The sequence below is a fragment of the Gallus gallus genome, chromosome 12 (genome assembly GCF_016699485.2).
Source record: "Gallus gallus isolate bGalGal1 chromosome 12, bGalGal1.mat.broiler.GRCg7b, whole genome shotgun sequence".
Taxonomy (NCBI): Eukaryota; Metazoa; Chordata; class Aves; order Galliformes; family Phasianidae; genus Gallus; species Gallus gallus.
In genome coordinates, this window is record NC_052543.1 from 3,034,344 (window position 1) to 3,049,098 (window position 14,755).

The 14,755-nt window shown below is 62.4% G+C and overlaps 4 protein-coding genes and 1 long non-coding RNA gene across 5 annotated transcripts in view; 1 reads left to right on the forward strand and 4 right to left on the reverse strand.

Annotated features, from left to right (window-relative positions):
• Positions 1–663, reverse strand: part of RHOA (ras homolog family member A) — a gene marked incomplete in the record, with an annotated part of 2,977 nt that extends 2,314 nt beyond the window's left edge. The window contains 1 exon segment of the mRNA NM_204704.2: positions 595–663. Coding sequence (NP_990035.1) covers position 595 — 1 coding nt within the window.
• Positions 1–14,755, forward strand: part of LOC101747452 (serine/arginine repetitive matrix protein 2-like) — a 500,571-nt gene that overhangs the window by 109,076 nt on the left and 376,740 nt on the right. The window lies entirely within an intron of this gene.
• On the reverse strand, positions 6,158–7,644 carry LOC121106639 (PHD finger protein 7-like). Its single transcript, XM_040646569.2, has 4 exons — positions 7,275–7,644; positions 7,001–7,114; positions 6,732–6,850; positions 6,158–6,591 (listed from the first exon to the last, which is right to left on the reverse strand). The coding sequence occupies exons 1-4, from the start codon at positions 7,562–7,564 to the stop codon at positions 6,251–6,253; spliced, it is 864 nt and encodes a 287-aa protein (XP_040502503.1). The 5' UTR covers positions 7,565–7,644; the 3' UTR covers positions 6,158–6,250.
• LOC121106641 lies at positions 7,709–9,517 on the reverse strand. The gene is made up of 4 exons (XR_005839310.1): positions 9,004–9,517; positions 8,804–8,919; positions 8,390–8,481; positions 7,709–8,298 (listed from the first exon to the last, which is right to left on the reverse strand). It is a non-coding gene; the product is annotated as an uncharacterized LOC121106641 (long non-coding RNA).
• LOC121106644 (PHD finger protein 7-like) lies at positions 12,433–13,537 on the reverse strand. The gene is made up of 3 exons (XM_040646580.1): positions 13,159–13,537; positions 12,966–13,067; positions 12,433–12,724 (listed from the first exon to the last, which is right to left on the reverse strand). Exons 1-3 carry the CDS (start codon positions 13,189–13,191, stop codon positions 12,596–12,598), a joined length of 264 nt encoding a protein of 87 aa, XP_040502514.1. The 5' UTR covers positions 13,192–13,537; the 3' UTR covers positions 12,433–12,595.

The window sequence follows — 14,755 nt, forward strand, 5'->3', positions numbered from 1 at the left end:
CCCATCGGAGCCCACCGCACGGCTGCAGGCCCGGCCACCTCCGGCTCCTCCCGCGCTCGCCGCCCGCGCGCCCCGCCCGGCCCTGGCCCCGCCCCCTCGCGGCGCCGCGCGGTGACGTCACCAGGGCGGGCTGCCAGTCACGGTGCCGCCCCGCCGCCCGCTCGCGTCGCGCCCCGTGGCGGAGCCGCCCGACCCCGCGCCTCTCGCGGCCCGGCTCCTCGCCGCCGGTGGGCCCGGCAGGCCGCCGCGGGGCGCCCCGTCGCACGGCTACTCCCGCAAGACGCCCCGCCGGGCCGCCCCGCCCTCCTCTCCCCTCCCCCGCCGCCCGGAAAGGCCCCGTTACCGACCCCGGAAACTTCGGGTCACTCCGCCGAGCGGCCGAGCCGCGCCCCGCCGCCTCCCCTTTGTGCGGGCGGAGAGGCCCGGCCGCGGCGGCGAGGAGCCGGGCCCGGCTCGAAGAGCTCGGCCGCCCCCGCCCGCCGGCGGCCGCGCGGGCTCCCGTCGGTCGGGCGGGCCCCACCCGAGAGCCGCCGCCGCCGCCGAGGGGAGAAAAGCTGGGCGGCCGCCCCCGAGCGGCCGCGAACCCCGTCCCGGTACCTGCGGCCTCCACTGGCTACGACTCCCGCCGCTTCCTGCTCCACAGGCCCGAGCTCGAGCGGCGGCGAACGGAAACGGGCGGGGCGGGGGCGTGCGCGCTCACCGGGCCCGGCGCGACGCGGCGCGGCGCTGCGCTGCGCTCCTCAGCCGGCCCCGCCCCGCCCGGCGCGCGCGCGCCCGAGCGCGTCCCCGCCCCCAAACAACCAATGGCAGCGCCCGGCCGCGGGGGCTGCCGGGAACGGCCGCTATAAAAGCCCGGGTGCTATTTACGCCGCGCGGGGTGGGTGTGCGCGCATGCGCGGTGCGGCGGCCGATCCTTCTCGTAATGGTGGGAGACGGCGCTCAGCGGAGCTCGCCTGGGAGACATCGAGCGGCGCCTGCTGCTGAGCTGCTCTTACTGGGTGCTTCTGGAACCCACTTTGCCTTCTTCCTCTGCCAGCGGCCTGGTGTCTGCTCGAGCCCTCCCCAGGAGCGCAGTGCCGGTTCTTCCTGGCAGGCCTTGTGCCAGTTGTGTGGCAGCACCTGGAGCAGCCCCGGCCTTCGCGGGGCCGATTTCTATTGACGTACCCACTTGTTTTTACCAATACAAGAGCTCATACAGTACATGAAATAATAAAACGTTTATTAACTGATACACAGAAACAGATGGAACATGGCTAAATAGCTGTCACAGACTGCTTTTTGCCATCGGTTTTGCTTATTGCACTCAGATGATGTCACGAGTGTGTCTACATGGGCAGAATGATTAAGGATGGAAAAGACCGATAAGATGTCAGGTCCAATGGTCTGCCCAGGTCCTGTGTGTGAGATCTCCCAGTTTTATTGTGATGGACTCTGAGGATGGATGCCAGCATGTGGTGTTGCACACAGCTGCTGCCGTGGCATCACTGGGGCTGGCTGTTAAAGTAACGGGCCCGTCGTGGTACCCGGGAGCGGCTTCGCCCCTGGGCTGGCCCTCGCCGCCTGGAGCGACTCCTGCGGCGTCTCTGGGGCTGGCTGCGGGTCTCTGCAGCCCGACGGTCGTGAGGCGAGCGGCTTCGGGTCCGGGCCCGCCCTGGCTGCTGGGAGAGCAGCTCAGGCACCCGGGAACTGCTGTCTGGCCCCGATGGTGCCTGGCTGGTGGTGCCGGAGCTGCTGCTCTCCTGTCCCGCAGAGACTCGGGCTGGCTCCAGTCCCTGCTGGCTGGTGGTGGTGGGGCCAGCACTGTCCACATTGCTGCTGGAGGCTGTAAGGGGAGACAGGAAGGTGAGCGGTCAGATCTCCAGCCCCAGGGTGGGACAGGCTCCCATCCCTCCTGGGCCAAAGGGACTGGAGCAAGGCCTCGCCTGGCCCCAGCCCAGCAGTACGCGGCTGTTTGCCTCTTACCGGTGCCCTCTCCAGCACAGGCGTTGCACTCCCAGGTGGTGGTGCTCTGGCCCAGGTTGGAGCAGCAGCGATGGGTCCCTTGTGCAGCACAGGAGCTGCAGAGGAGCAGCTGCCAGGGCCTGGGAAACCAACAGGTTGTGGCCGTGAGGACAAAGTGACCTGAGCCAGGGAGTGCCCGGCACAGCTCTGGTGCTCAGTCTGTGCTGCCCCAGCCTGTGGTGAGGCTATGATCCCACGCAGAGCCCCAGAGGGCTGCTGAGGTAACTCACCCCTCTCTCTCTGCCTGCTCCCTGCCTTGTGGGTAAAGGCAGTTGCTGGCATCACAGTGCCGGTGCCGAACTCCCAGGGATGCGTAGGCACGGTTGGTCTCCCACTTTGGTTTTCTGCCAGAGAAGGGAGGGAATGTGATGAGCTGAAAGTGCCTCTAGACTAAGACAGACCAAGGCCATCCCTGCACCAAAAGGCCAGGCCTGCTGGGGCAGTCCTTGGGAAGGCACAGCTCTTGTGCCCTCACAACTCGAGAGATGGATGAAGGGCACCAACCGGACTGGGATGTGGATCCCCAGGTTGATCATTTCTTGAATAAACTTCTCTCTGTCGCGGCAGAGCGGGCACTGGAAGCAGCGCAGCCCAGCACTCTTGGCCATTCCCTGCAGCAGAAACACAAGCAGGGTGAGCGTGAGCCGGGCCTGGTGCTGCTGAGCGCCTGCGGTGCCCATGGGATGAGGGAAGGGGAGGGCTCCTACCTGGATGCAGGCCCGGTGGAACCAGGCGTGTTGGCAGGATGGGCACACCATGGTGCTGTACGACCTGCTGTCACCCACAGGCTCCATGCAGATGATGCAGGTCGTGTCCTGCGTTGGCGCTGTCTCCACTGGCTGGTGTGGGAGGTGCTCCCAGCAGAAGGACCTGGGGGAAGATGTGAGGGATGGGCAAGGTGAGAAGTGCTGCGAGGAGGGCAGAGGAGCAGGAAGGAGCCCCAGGCCTTGGCTCTGGCTCTGTCAGGCTGCTGGGAGCTGTCGCAGCGCGTTTCTCACTGCTTTGCCTGGTGCTGACAGCAGGGGTTGGAAGTCCACAGGCGATGCCTGGCAGCCCTTACCTGTACTGGCCAAAGTGCTGGGTGACACACTGGCCTTCCGAGGCACAGGGGAAATGGAAACTGCGGTCGCAGCCCGCCTCTGCGCAAGTGATGGTGGCCCCCAAATTGCCACAGACGAAGCAGAGCTGGAAAGAGCAGAGAGGCCCCCATCAGCAGCAGGCTCAGGGCCTACGCAGCGGGCCCCGCACCTCTGGGCAGGGCACAGCGTGCGGGCAGGGCTGGGTGGCACTCTGCAGAGCTGCCTGGTGAACAGGGCTCGTCTGCAAGAGCAGGACTTTCTCCTGGGGCTGGTTGGAAGGGCTGGGATTGCTTCCTTGGGACCAGGCTGAGCTCACACAAAGCTCCCTGTTCTGGTCTGGTGCTCACCGTCTGTGCTGCCTGCATCAAGGTGTGTATGAGGTGTTCAACATAGAAAAGTCCTTTATTTTGGTTGTCAATTCCATGTTGACAGAGGCCATTGGCAAATCCCTGTGCAGGAGGAAAGAGCATGGTCTTGTTAATGCCGAAAGGAGGGAACCACTGGTTGGAGGAAGCTGGCAGGAGCCTCAAGGGAACTCACCACACAAAATGCATGGAAACACATCCCATACATCTCATATCTCTTGCCGAAGATAGGTGGGTTGTTATCCACTCGGCCACAGAGTACGCATGCTGGAGAGGAGAGAGTAACAGCAGTGAGCATCTTGCGGGGCCAGGTGCCCCCGGGGGCTGTCCCAGGGGCTGCTGTGTGCCGGCCGTGCCAGCTGAGGGGCAGGGCCGGAGGCCGTGGAGGGGAAGGGGCAGTGCAGGCCCAGCGGTGCCAGCAGGCAGCCACAGCCCAACCGCGGCCCTCTGGCCAAGGAGCGGAGGGGCCCTGCCCGTGGAGGCTGTGGAGCCCCTGCGTGCCCCCACCTCCCCCCTCCGCCGCAGGCAGACCCCCGGCACCCCTCTGCCCGGCGGCGGGGAGCTGCGTGCAGGGATACTTTGCTCTCACCAGACTCCCTCGAGTCAGCGGCCTGCTGTGTCCCCTCGGACATCGTGTGCATTAACAGTGAGCTCTCACAGAGTGTCTGTCCCAGCAACACCAGGCTTTCTCCTCTGCGTGCAAACCTATGGGAGTAGCGGGACGAGGCTGAGTTAGCAGCTCAGGCCCCCGAGCGCTGGGGAACAGGCAGCCCCTTCCTCCCTGCTCACCTCACCAAGTCGCACTGAGCTCCGCCTGAGCCCCGCAGCCTGAGCTCTGCTCCACACCCCATGCGTCACAATGGCCCCTCTCTGACACCCTCGGTGACGCCATCACACGTCACAGGGGTGAGGGCACCCCAGCAGGAGGGCGGCGGCTCCTGCAGCCAGCGCAGAGTGAGGGGCCCGGTGCCGGACGCAGCCCCGCAGGAACCCGGCGTGTTGGTGCTGCTGAAGGCACTGGGCCACACATCCAGCCTCCTGGCCCCACCTGAATGCTGCCGGGCCCGTGGCTCCATCAGTATCCCAGTCAAGTGTTTCCGTGTTCCCGTGATGTTCTCGAGGCTTTACTTTGTGGTTGTTTGCTGCTGATTACCTCTCGTTGCAATAAATGGCTCCATTCACAGAATGACAGAATCTCTCTGGTTGGCAAAGACCTCTAAGATCACCAAGTGCCACCGTCCACCCCCCCAGCTGCCCGCTGCCCGCGTCCCTCAGTGCCACATCCCCACGCTTCTGGAACACCTCCATGGACGCTGACTCCCCCAGAACCATAGAATCATAGAATTACTCAGGTTGGAAAGGACCTCAAAGATCATCAAGTCCAACCGCATCCGAACCACAGTACCCCAACTCTAACAGCCCTCCGCTACATCATCTCTCTGAGCACCACATCCAAACGGCTCTTAAACACATGCAGGGATGGTGACTCAACCTCCTCCCTGGGGAGCCCATTCCAGTGTTTAACAACCCTTTCTGTAAAGAAGTGTTTCCTAACGTCCAACCTAAACTTGCCTTGGCGCAACTGGAGGCCATTTCCCCTCGTCCTGTCAGCTGTCACCAGTGAGAAGAGACCTACCCCGCTCTCACCGTAAGCACCTTTCAGGTACTGGAAGAGAGTAATAAGGTCTCCCCTCAGCCTCCTCTTCCCCACACTAAGCAGCCCCAGCCCCCCCAGCCTCTCCTCACAGGGCTGACTTTCCAAGCCCTTCACCAGCCTCGTTGCCCTTCTCTGGACCTGCTCCGGTACCTCCATGTCCTTCTTGTACTGAGGTGCCCAAAACTGAGCACAGTACTCGAGGTGAGGCCTCACCAATGCCGAGTACGGGGCAGGATGACTTCCCTCGTCCTGCTCACCACACCATTCCTGACACAAGCCAGGACGCCATTGGCCTTCTTGGCCACCTGGGCACACTGCTGGCTCATATTCAGCCGACTGTCCAACAGTACGCCAAGGTCCCTTTCCATCAGGCAGCTTTCCAGCCACCCCTCCCCAAGCCTGTAAGGCTGCTGGGGTTGTTGTGACCAAAATGCAGGACCCGACACTTGGCCCTATTGGAACTCATACCGTTGCCCTTGGCCCATCGATCCAGTCTATCCAGGTCCCTCCGTAGTGCCCTTCTCCCCTCTGGCAGATCAACATTCCCTCCCAGCTTGGTGTCGCAGCTGTGCCAGTGCCCGAGCGCTCTTTCAGCAGAGGTGTTCTTCCTAATATCCAACGGGGACCTCCCCTGGGGCAACTTGAGGCCGTTCCCTCTCGTCCCATCGCTGTGAGCTGGGAGAAGAGGCCGTCCCCCACCTCCCTACAACCTCCTTACAGGGAGTGATGCGCAGTGCTCGGGCCTCCCCCGAGCCTCGTCTGCACTGAACAATCCCACTTCCCTCAGCTGCTCCTCATGGGACTTTTGTTCCACACTCTTTCCTGCCCCGTTGCCCTTCCACGGACACACTGCAGGGCCTCCACGTCTGTCTTGTAGTGAGGGGGGGGCCCAGTACAGAACAGCAACTGCCACGGGAGTCGGGGCCAGAACCCAGCTCAGTGTGAACCGGGCTGCGGGGAGGAAGGAATGGGTTGGGTGCTGGGGGGAAGGGATCCCCGTGGTTCCAGCCCCTAAAGCTGCCCACCTCGGGAAAGGCAGAGAAGAATGAAAGCGACAGTGGCATGATGGAACTGTGTTTTATTGTGATGGACTCAGGATTTATTGTGATGGCCAGCATGTGGTGTTGCACACAGCTGCTGCCGTGGCATCACTGGGGCTGGCTGTTAAAGTAACGGGCCCGTCGTGGTACCCGGGAGCGGCTTCGGCCCTGGGCTGGCCCTCGCCGCCTGGAGCGGCTCCTGCGGCGTCTCTGGGGCTGGCTGCGGGTCTCTGCAGCCCGATGGTCGTGAGGCGAGCGGCTTCGGGTCCGGGCCCGCCCTGGCTGCTGGGAGAGCAGCTCAGGCACCCGGGATCTGCAGTCTGGCCCCGATGGTGCCTGGCTGGTGGTGCCGGAGCTGCTGCTCTCCTGTCCCGCAGAGACTCGGGCTGGCTCCAGTCCCTGCTGGCTGGTGGTGTTGGGGCCAGCGCTGTCCACAATGGTGCTGGAGGCTGTAAGGGGAGACAGGAAGGTGAGCGGTCAGATCTCCAGCCCCAGGGTGGGACAGGCTCCCATCCCTCCTGGGCCAAAGGGACTGGAGCAAGGCCTCGCCTGGCCCCAGCCCAGCAGCACGCGGCTGTTTGCCTCTTACCGGTGCCCTCTCCAGCACAGGCGTTGCACTCCCAGGTGGTGGTGCTCTGGCCCAGGTTGGAGCAGCAGCGATGGGTCCCTTGTGCAGCACAGGAGCAGCAGAGGAGCAGCTGCCAGGGCCTGGGAAACCAACGGGTTGTGGCCGTGAGGACAAAGTGACCTGAGCCAGGGAGTGCCCGGCACAGCTCTGGTGCTCAGTCTGTGCTGCCCCAGCCTGTGGTGAGGCTGCGATCCCACGCAGAGCCCCAGAGGGCTGCTGAGGTAACTCACCCCTCTCTCTCTGCCTGCTCCCTGCCTTGTGGGTAAAGGCAGTTGCTGGCATCACAGTGCCGGTGCCGAACTCCCAGGGATGCGTAGGCACGGTTGGTCTCCCACTTTGGTTTTCTGCCAGAGAAGGGAGGGAATGTGATGAGCTGAAAGAGCCTCTAGACTAAGACAGACCAAGGCCATCCCTGCACCAAAGGGCCAGGCCTGCTGGGGCAGTCCTTGGGAAGGCACAGCTCTTGTGCCCTCACAACTCGAGAGATGGATGAAGGGCACCAACCGGACTGGGATGTGGATCCCCAGGTTGATCATTTCTTGAATAAACCTCTCTCTGTCACGGCAGAGCGGGCACTGGAAGCAGCGCAGCCCAGCACTCTTGGCCATTCCCTGCAGCAGAAACACAAGCAGTGTGAGCGTGAGCCGGGCCTGGTGCTGCTGAGCGCCTGCGGTGCCCACGGGATGAGGGAAGGGGAGGGCTCCTACTTGGATGCAGGCCCGGTGGAACCAGGCGTGTTGGCAGGATGGGCACACCATGGTGCTGTACGACCTGCTGTCACCCACAGGCTCCATGCAGATGATGCAGGTCGTGTCCTGCGTTGGCGCTGTCTCCACTGGCTGGTGTGGGAGGTGCTCCCAGCAGAAGGACCTGGGGGAAGATGTGAGGGATGGACAAGGTGAGAAGTGCTGAGAGGAGGGCAGAGGAACAGGAAAGAGCCCCAGGCCTTGGCTCTGGCTCTGCCAGGCCCCTGGGAGCTGTCGCAGCGCGTTTCTCAGTGCTTTGACTGGTGCTGACAGCAGGGGTTGGAAGTCCACAGGCGATGCCTGGCAGCCCTTACCTGTACTGGTCAAAGTGCTGGGTGACACACTGACCCTCCGAGGCGCAGGGGAAATGGAAACTGCGGTTGCAGCCCGCCTCTGCGCAAGTGATGGTGGCCCCCAAATTGCCACAGACGAAGCAGAGCTGGAAAGAGCAGAGAGGCCCCCATCAGCAGCAGGCTCAGGGCCTACGCAGCGGGCCCCGCACCTCTGGGCAGGGCACAGCGTGCGGGCAGGGCTGGGTGGCACTCTGCAGAGCTGCCTGGTGAACAGGGCTCGTCTGCAAGAGCAGGACTTTCTCCTGGGGCTGGTTGGAAGGGCTGGGATTGCTTCCTTGGGACCAGGCTGAGCTCACACAAAGCTCCCTGTTCTGGTCTGGTGCTCACCGTCTGCGCTGCCTGCATCAAGGTGTGTATGAGGTGTTCAACATAGAAAAGTCCTTTATTTTGATTGTCAATTCCATGTTGACAGAGGCCATTGGCAAATCCCTGTGCAGGAGGAAAGAGCATGGTCTTGTTAATGCCGAAAGGAGGGAACCACTGGTTGGAGGAAGCTGGCAGGAGCCTCAAGGGAACTCACCACACAAAATGCATGGAAACACATCCCATACATCTCATATCTCTTGCCGAAGATAGGTGGGTTGTTATCCACTCGGCCACAGAGCACGCATGCTGGAGAGGAGAGAGTAACAGCAGTGAGCGCCTTGCGGGGCCAGGAGCCCCCGGGGGCTGTCCCAGGGGCTGCTGTGTGCCGGCCGTGCCAGCTGAGGGGCAGGGCCGGAGGCCGTGGAGGGGAAGGGGCAGTGCAGGCCCAGCGGTGCCAGCAGGCAGCCACAGCCCAACCGCGGCCCCCTGGCCAAGGAGCGGAGGGGCCCTGCCCGTGGAGGCTGTGGAGCCCCTGCGTGCCCCCACCTCCCCTCTCCACCGCAGGCAGACCCCCGGCACCCCTCTGCCCGGCGGCGGGGAGCTGCGTGCAGGGATACTTTGCTCTCACCAGACTCCCTCGAGTCAGCGGCCTGCTGTGTCCCCTCGGACATCGTGTGCATTAACAGTGAGCTCTCACAGAGTGTCTGTCCCAGCAACACCAGGCTTTCTCCTCTGCGTGCCAACCTATGGGAGAAGCGGGACGAGGCTGAGTTCGCAGCTCAGGCCCCCGAGCGCTGGGGAACAGGCAGCCCCTTCCTCCCTGCTCACCTCACCAAGTCGCACTGAGCTCCGCCTGAGCCCCGCAGCCTGAGCTCTGCTCCACACCCCATGCGTCACAATGGCCCCTCTCTGACACCCTCGGTGACGCCATCACACGTCACAGGGGTGAGGGCACCCCAGCAGGAGGGCGGCGGCTCCTGCAGCCAGCGCAGAGTGAGGGGCCCGGTGCCGGACGCAGCCCCGCAGGAACCCGGCGTGTTGGTGCTGCTGAAGGCACTGGGCCACACATCCAGCCTCCTGGCCCCACCTGAATGCTGCCGGGCCCGTGGCTCCATCAGTATCCCAGTCAAGTGTTTCCGTGTTCCCGTGATGTTCTCGAGGCTTTACTTTGTGGTTGTTTGCTGCTGATTACCTCTCGTTGCAATAAATGGCTCCATTCACAGAATGACAGAATCTCTCTGGTTGGCAAAGACCTCTAAGATCACCAAGTGCCACCGTCCACCCCCCCAGCTGCCCGCTGCCCGCGTCCCTCAGTGCCACATCCCCACGGTTCTGGAACACCTCCATGGACGCTGACTCCCCCAGAACCATAGAATCATAGAATTACTCAGGTTGGAAAGGACCTCAAAGATCATCAAGTCCAACCGCATCCGAACCACAGTACCCCAACTCTAACAGCCCTCCGCTACATCATCTCTCTGAGCACCACATCCAAACGGCTCTTAAACACATGCAGGGATGGTGACTCAACCTCCTCCCTGGGGAGCCCATTCCAGTGTTTAACAACCCTTTCTGTAAAGAAGTGTTTCCTAACGTCCAACCTAAACTTGCCTTGGCGCAACTGGAGGCCATTTCCCCTCGTCCTGTCAGCTGTCACCAGTGAGAAGAGACCTACCCCGCTCTCACCGTAAGCACCTTTCAGGTACTGGAAGAGAGTAATAAGGTCTCCCCTCAGCCTCCTCTTCCCCACACTAAGCAGCCCCAGCCCCCCCAGCCTCTCCTCACAGGGCTGATTTTCCAAGCCCTTCACCAGCCTCGTTGCCCTTCTCTGGACCTGCTCCGGTACCTCCATGTCCTTCTTGTACTGAGGTGCCCAAAACTGAGCACAGTACTCGAGGTGAGGCCTCACCAATGCCGAGTACGGGGCAGGATGACTTCCCTCGTCCTGCTCACCACACCATTCCTGACACAAGCCAGGACGCCATTGGCCTTCTTGGCCACCTGGGCACACTGCTGGCTCATATTCAGCCGACTGTCCAACAGTACGCCAAGGTCCCTTTCCATCAGGCAGCTTTCCAGCCACTCCTCCCCAAGCCTGTAAGGCTGCTGGGGTTGTTGTGACCAAAATGCAGGAGCCGACACTTGGCCCTATTGGAACTCATACCGTTGCCCTTGGCCCATCGATCCAGTCTATCCAGGTCCCTCCGTAGTGCCCTTCTCCCCTCTGGCAGATCAACATTCCCTCCCAGCTTGCTGTCGCAGCTGTGCCAGTGCCCGAGCGCTCTTTCAGCAGAGGTGTTCTTCCTAATATCCAACGGGGACCTCCCCTGGGGCAACTTGAGGCCGTTCCCTCTCGTCCCATCGCTGTGAGCTGGGAGAAGAGGCCGTCCCCCACCTCCCTACAACCTCCTTACAGGGAGTGATGCGCAGTGCTCGGGCCTCCCCCGAGCCTCGTCTGCACTGAACAATCCCACTTCCCTCAGCTGCTCCTCATGGGACTTTTGTTCCACACTCTTTCCTGCCCCGTTGCCCTTCCACGGACACACTGCAGGGCCTCCACGTCTGTCTTGTAGTGAGGGGGGGGCCCAGTACAGAACAGCAACTGCCACGGGAGTCGGGGCCAGAACCCAGCTCAGCGTGAACCGGGCTGCGGAGAGGAAGGAATGGGTTGGGTGCTGGGGGGAAGGGATCCCCGTGGTTCCAGCCCCTAAAGCTGCCCACCTCAGGAAAGGCAGAGAAGAATGAAAGCGACAGTGGCATGATGGAACTGTGTTTTATTGTGATGGACTCAGGATTTATTGTGATGGCCAGCATGTGGTGTTGCACACAGCTGCTGCCGTGGCATCACTGGGGCCGGCTGTTAAAGTAACGGGCCCGTCGTGGTACCCGGGAGCGGCTTCGCCCCTGGGCTGGCCCTCGCCGCCTGGAGCGGCTCCTGCGGCGTCTCTGGGGCTGGCTGCGGGTCTCTGCAGCCCGATGGTCGTGAGGCGAGCGGCTTCGGGTCCGGGCCCGCCCTGGCTGCTGGGAGAGCAGCTCAGGCACCCGGGAACTGCTGTCTGGCCCCGATGGTGCTTGGCTGGTGGTGCCGGAGCTGCTGCTCTCCTGTCCCGCAGAGACTCGGGCTGGCTCCAGTCCCTGCTGGCTGGCGGTGGTGGGGCCAGCGCTGTCCACAATGGTGCTGGAGGCTGTAAGGGGAGACAGGAAGGTGAGCGGTCAGATCTCCAGCCCCAGGGTGGGACAGGCTCCCATCCCCCCTGGGCCAAAGGGACTGGAGCAAGGCCTCGCCTGGCCCCAGCCCAGCAGCACGCGGCTGTTTGCCTCTTACCGGTGCCCTCTCCAGCACAGGCGTTGCACTCCCAGCTGGTGGTGCTTTGACCCAGGTTGGAGCAGCAGCGATGGGTCCCTTGTGCAGCACAGGAGCTGCAGAGGAGCAGCTGCCAGGGCCTGGGAAACCAACGGGTTGTGGCCGTGAGGACAAAGTGACCTGAGCCAGGGAGTGCCCGGCACAGCTCTGGTGCTCAGTCTGTGCTGCCCCAGCCTGTGGTGAGGCTGCGATCCCATGCAGAGCCCCAGAGGGCTGCTGAGGTAACTCACCCCTCTCTCTCTGCCTGCTCCCTGCCTTGTGGGTAAAGGCAGTTGCTGGCATCACAGTGCCGGTGCCGAACTCCCAGGGATGCATAGGCACGGTTGGTCTCCCACTTTGGTTTTCTGCCAGAGAAGGGAGGGAATGTGATGAGCTGAAAGTGCCTCTAGACTAAGACAGACCAAGGCCATCCCTGCACCAAAGGGCCAGGCCTGCTGGGGCAGTCCTTGGGAAGGCACAGCTCTTGTGCCCTCACAACTCGAGAGATGGATGAAGGGCACCAACCGGACTGGGATGTGGATCCCCAGGTTGATCATTTCTTGAATAAACCTCTCTCTGTCACGGCAGAGCGGGCACTGGAAGCAGCGCAGCCCAGCACTCTTGGCCATTCCCTGCAGCAGAAACACAAGCAGTGTGAGCGTGAGCCGGGCCTGGTGCTGCTGAGCGCCTGCGGTGCCCATGGGATGAGGGAAGGGGAGGGCTCCTACTTGGATGCAGGCCCGGTGGAACCAGGCGTGTTGGCAGGATGGGCACACCATGGTGCTGTACGACCTGCTGTCACCCACAGGCTCCATGCAGATGATGCAGGTCGTGTCCTGCGTTGGCGCGGTCTCCACTGGCTGGTGTGGGAGGTGCTCCCAGCAGAAGGACCTGTGGGAAGATGGGAGGGATGGGCAAGGTGAGAAGTGCTGCGAGGAGGGCAGAGGAACAGGAAAGAGCCCCAGGCCTTGGCTCTGGCTCTGTCAGGCTGCTGGGAGCTGTCGCAGCGCGTTTCTCACTGCTTTGACTGGTGCTGACAGCAGGGGTTGAAAGTCCACAGGTGATGCCTGGCAGCCCTTACCTGTACTGGCCAAAGTGCTGGGTGACACACTGACCCTCCGAGGCGCAGGGGAAATGGAAACTGCGGTTGCAGCCCGCCTCTGCGCAAGTGATGGTGGCCCCGAAATTGCCACAGACGAAGCAGAGCTGGAAAGAGCAGAGAGGCCCCCATCAGCAGCAGGCTCAGGGCCTACGCAGCGGGCCCCGCACCTCTGGGCAGGGCACAGCGTGCGGGCAGGGCTGGGTGGCACTCTGCAGAGCTGCCTGGTGAACAGGGCTCGTCTGCAAGAGCAGGACTTTCTCCTGGGGCTGGTTGGAAGGGCTGGGATTGCTTTCTTGGGACCAGGCTGAGCTCACACAAAGCTCCCTGTTCTGGTCTGGTGCTCACCGTCTGTGCTGCCTGCATCAAGGTGTGTATGAGGTGTTCAACATAGAAAAGTCCTTTATTTTGGTTGTCAATTCCATGTTGACAGAGGCCATTGGCAAATCCCTGTGCAGGAGGAAAGAGCATGGTCTTGTTAATGCCGAAAAGGCGGAACCACTGGTTGGAGGAAGCTGGCAGGAGCCTCAAGGGAACTCACCACACAAAATGCATGGAAACACATCCCATACATCTCATATCTCTTGCCGAAGATAGGTGGGTTGTTATCCCCTCGGCCACAGAGTACACATGCTGGAGAGGAGAGTAACAGCAGTGAGCGCCTTGCGGGGCCAGGAGCCCCCGGGGGCTGTCCCAGGGGCTGCTGTGTGCCGGCCGTGCCAGCTGAGGGGCAGGGCCGGAGGCCGTGGAGGGGAAGGGGCAGTGCAGGCCCAGCGGTGCCAGCAGGCAGCCACAGCCCAACCGCGGCCCCCTGGCCAAGGAGCGGAGGGGCCCTGCCCGTGGAGGCTGTGGAGCCCCTGCGTGCCCCCACCTCCCCTCTCCGCCGCAGGCAGACCCCCGGCACCCCTCTGCCCGGTGGCAGGGAGCTGCGTGCAGGGATACTTTGCTCTCACCAGACTCCCTCGAGTCAGCAGCCTGCTGTGTCCCCTCGGACATCGTGTGCATTAACAGTGAGCTCTCACAGAGTGTCTGTCCCAGCAACACCAGGCTTTCTCCTCTGCGTGCCAACCTATGGGAGAAGCGGGACGAGGCTGAGTTTGCAGCTCAGGCCCCCGAGCGCTGGGGAACAGGCAGCCCCTTCCTCCCTGCTCACCTCACCAAGTCGCACTGAGCTCCGCCTGAGCCCCGCAGCCTGAGCTCTGCTCCACACCCCATGCGTCACAATGGCCCCTCTCTGACACCCTCGGTGACGCCATCACACGTCACAGGGGTGAGGGCACCCCAGCAGGAGGGCGGCGGCTCCTGCAGCCAGCGCAGAGTGAGGGGCCCGGTGCCGGACGCAGCCCCGCAGGAACCCGGCGTGTTGGTGCTGCTGAAGGCACTGGGCCACACATCCAGCCTCCTGGCCACACCTGAATGCTGCCGGGCCCGTGGCTCCATCAGTATCCCAGTCAAGTGTTTCCGTGTTCCCGTGATGTTCTCGAGGCTTTACTTTGTGGTTGTTTGCTGCTGATTACCTCTCGTTGCAATAAATGGCTCCATTCACAGAATGACAGAATCTCTCTGGTTGGCAAAGACCTCTAAGATCACCAAGTGCCACCGTCCACCCCCCCAGCTGCCCGCTGCCCGCGTCCCTCAGTGCCACATCCCCACGGTCCTGGAACACCTCCATGGACGCTGACTCCCCCAGAACCATAGAATCATAGAATTACTCAGGTTGGAAAGGACCTCAAAGATCATCAAGTCCAACCGCATCCGAACCACAGTACCCCAACTCTAACAGCCCTCCGCTACATCATCTCTCTGAGCACCACATCCAAACGGCTCTTAAACACATGCAGGGACGGTGACTCAACCTCCTCCCTGGGGAGCCCATTCCAGTGTTTAACAACCCTTTCTGTAAAGAAGTGTTTCCTAACGTCCAACCTAAACTTGCCTTGGCGCAACTGGAGGCCATTTCCCCTCGTCCTGTCAGCTGTCACCAGTGAGAAGAGACCTACCCCGCTCTCACCGTAAGCACCTTTCAGGTACTGGAAGAGAGTAATAAGGTCTCCCCTCAGCCTCCTCTTCCCCACACTAAGCAGCCCCAGCCCCCCCAGCCTCTCCTCACAGGGCTGATTTTCCAAGCCCTTCACCAG

What these genes read in the sequence shown, in the direction of transcription:
- LOC121106639 (XM_040646569.2), bottom strand. Translation starts at nt 7,564, where the DNA reads ATGGAGCCTGTGGGTGACAGCAGGTCGTACAGCACCATGGTGTGCCCA. An exon ending in GGGATCCACATCCCAGTCCG is followed by an intron (nt 7,115 to 7,274) that starts GTTGGTGCCCTT and finishes CTTCTCTGGCAG; the next exon opens with AAAACCAAAGTGGGAGACCA. An exon ending in CTGTGCTGGAGAGGGCACCG is followed by an intron (nt 6,592 to 6,731) that starts GTAAGAGGCAAA and finishes CTCCCCTTACAG; the next exon opens with CCTCCAGCACCATTGTGGAC.
- LOC121106644 (XM_040646580.1), bottom strand. Translation starts at nt 13,191, where the DNA reads ATGTATGGGATGTGTTTCCATGCATTTTGTGTG. An exon ending in GTTTCCATGCATTTTGTGTG is followed by an intron (nt 13,068 to 13,158) that starts GTGAGTTCCCTT and finishes CCTCCTGCACAG; the next exon opens with GGATTTGCCAATGGCCTCTG. An exon ending in TGATGCAGGCAGCACAGACG is followed by an intron (nt 12,725 to 12,965) that starts GTGAGCACCAGA and finishes TGCTCTTTCCAG; the next exon opens with CTCTGCTTCGTCTGTGGCAA.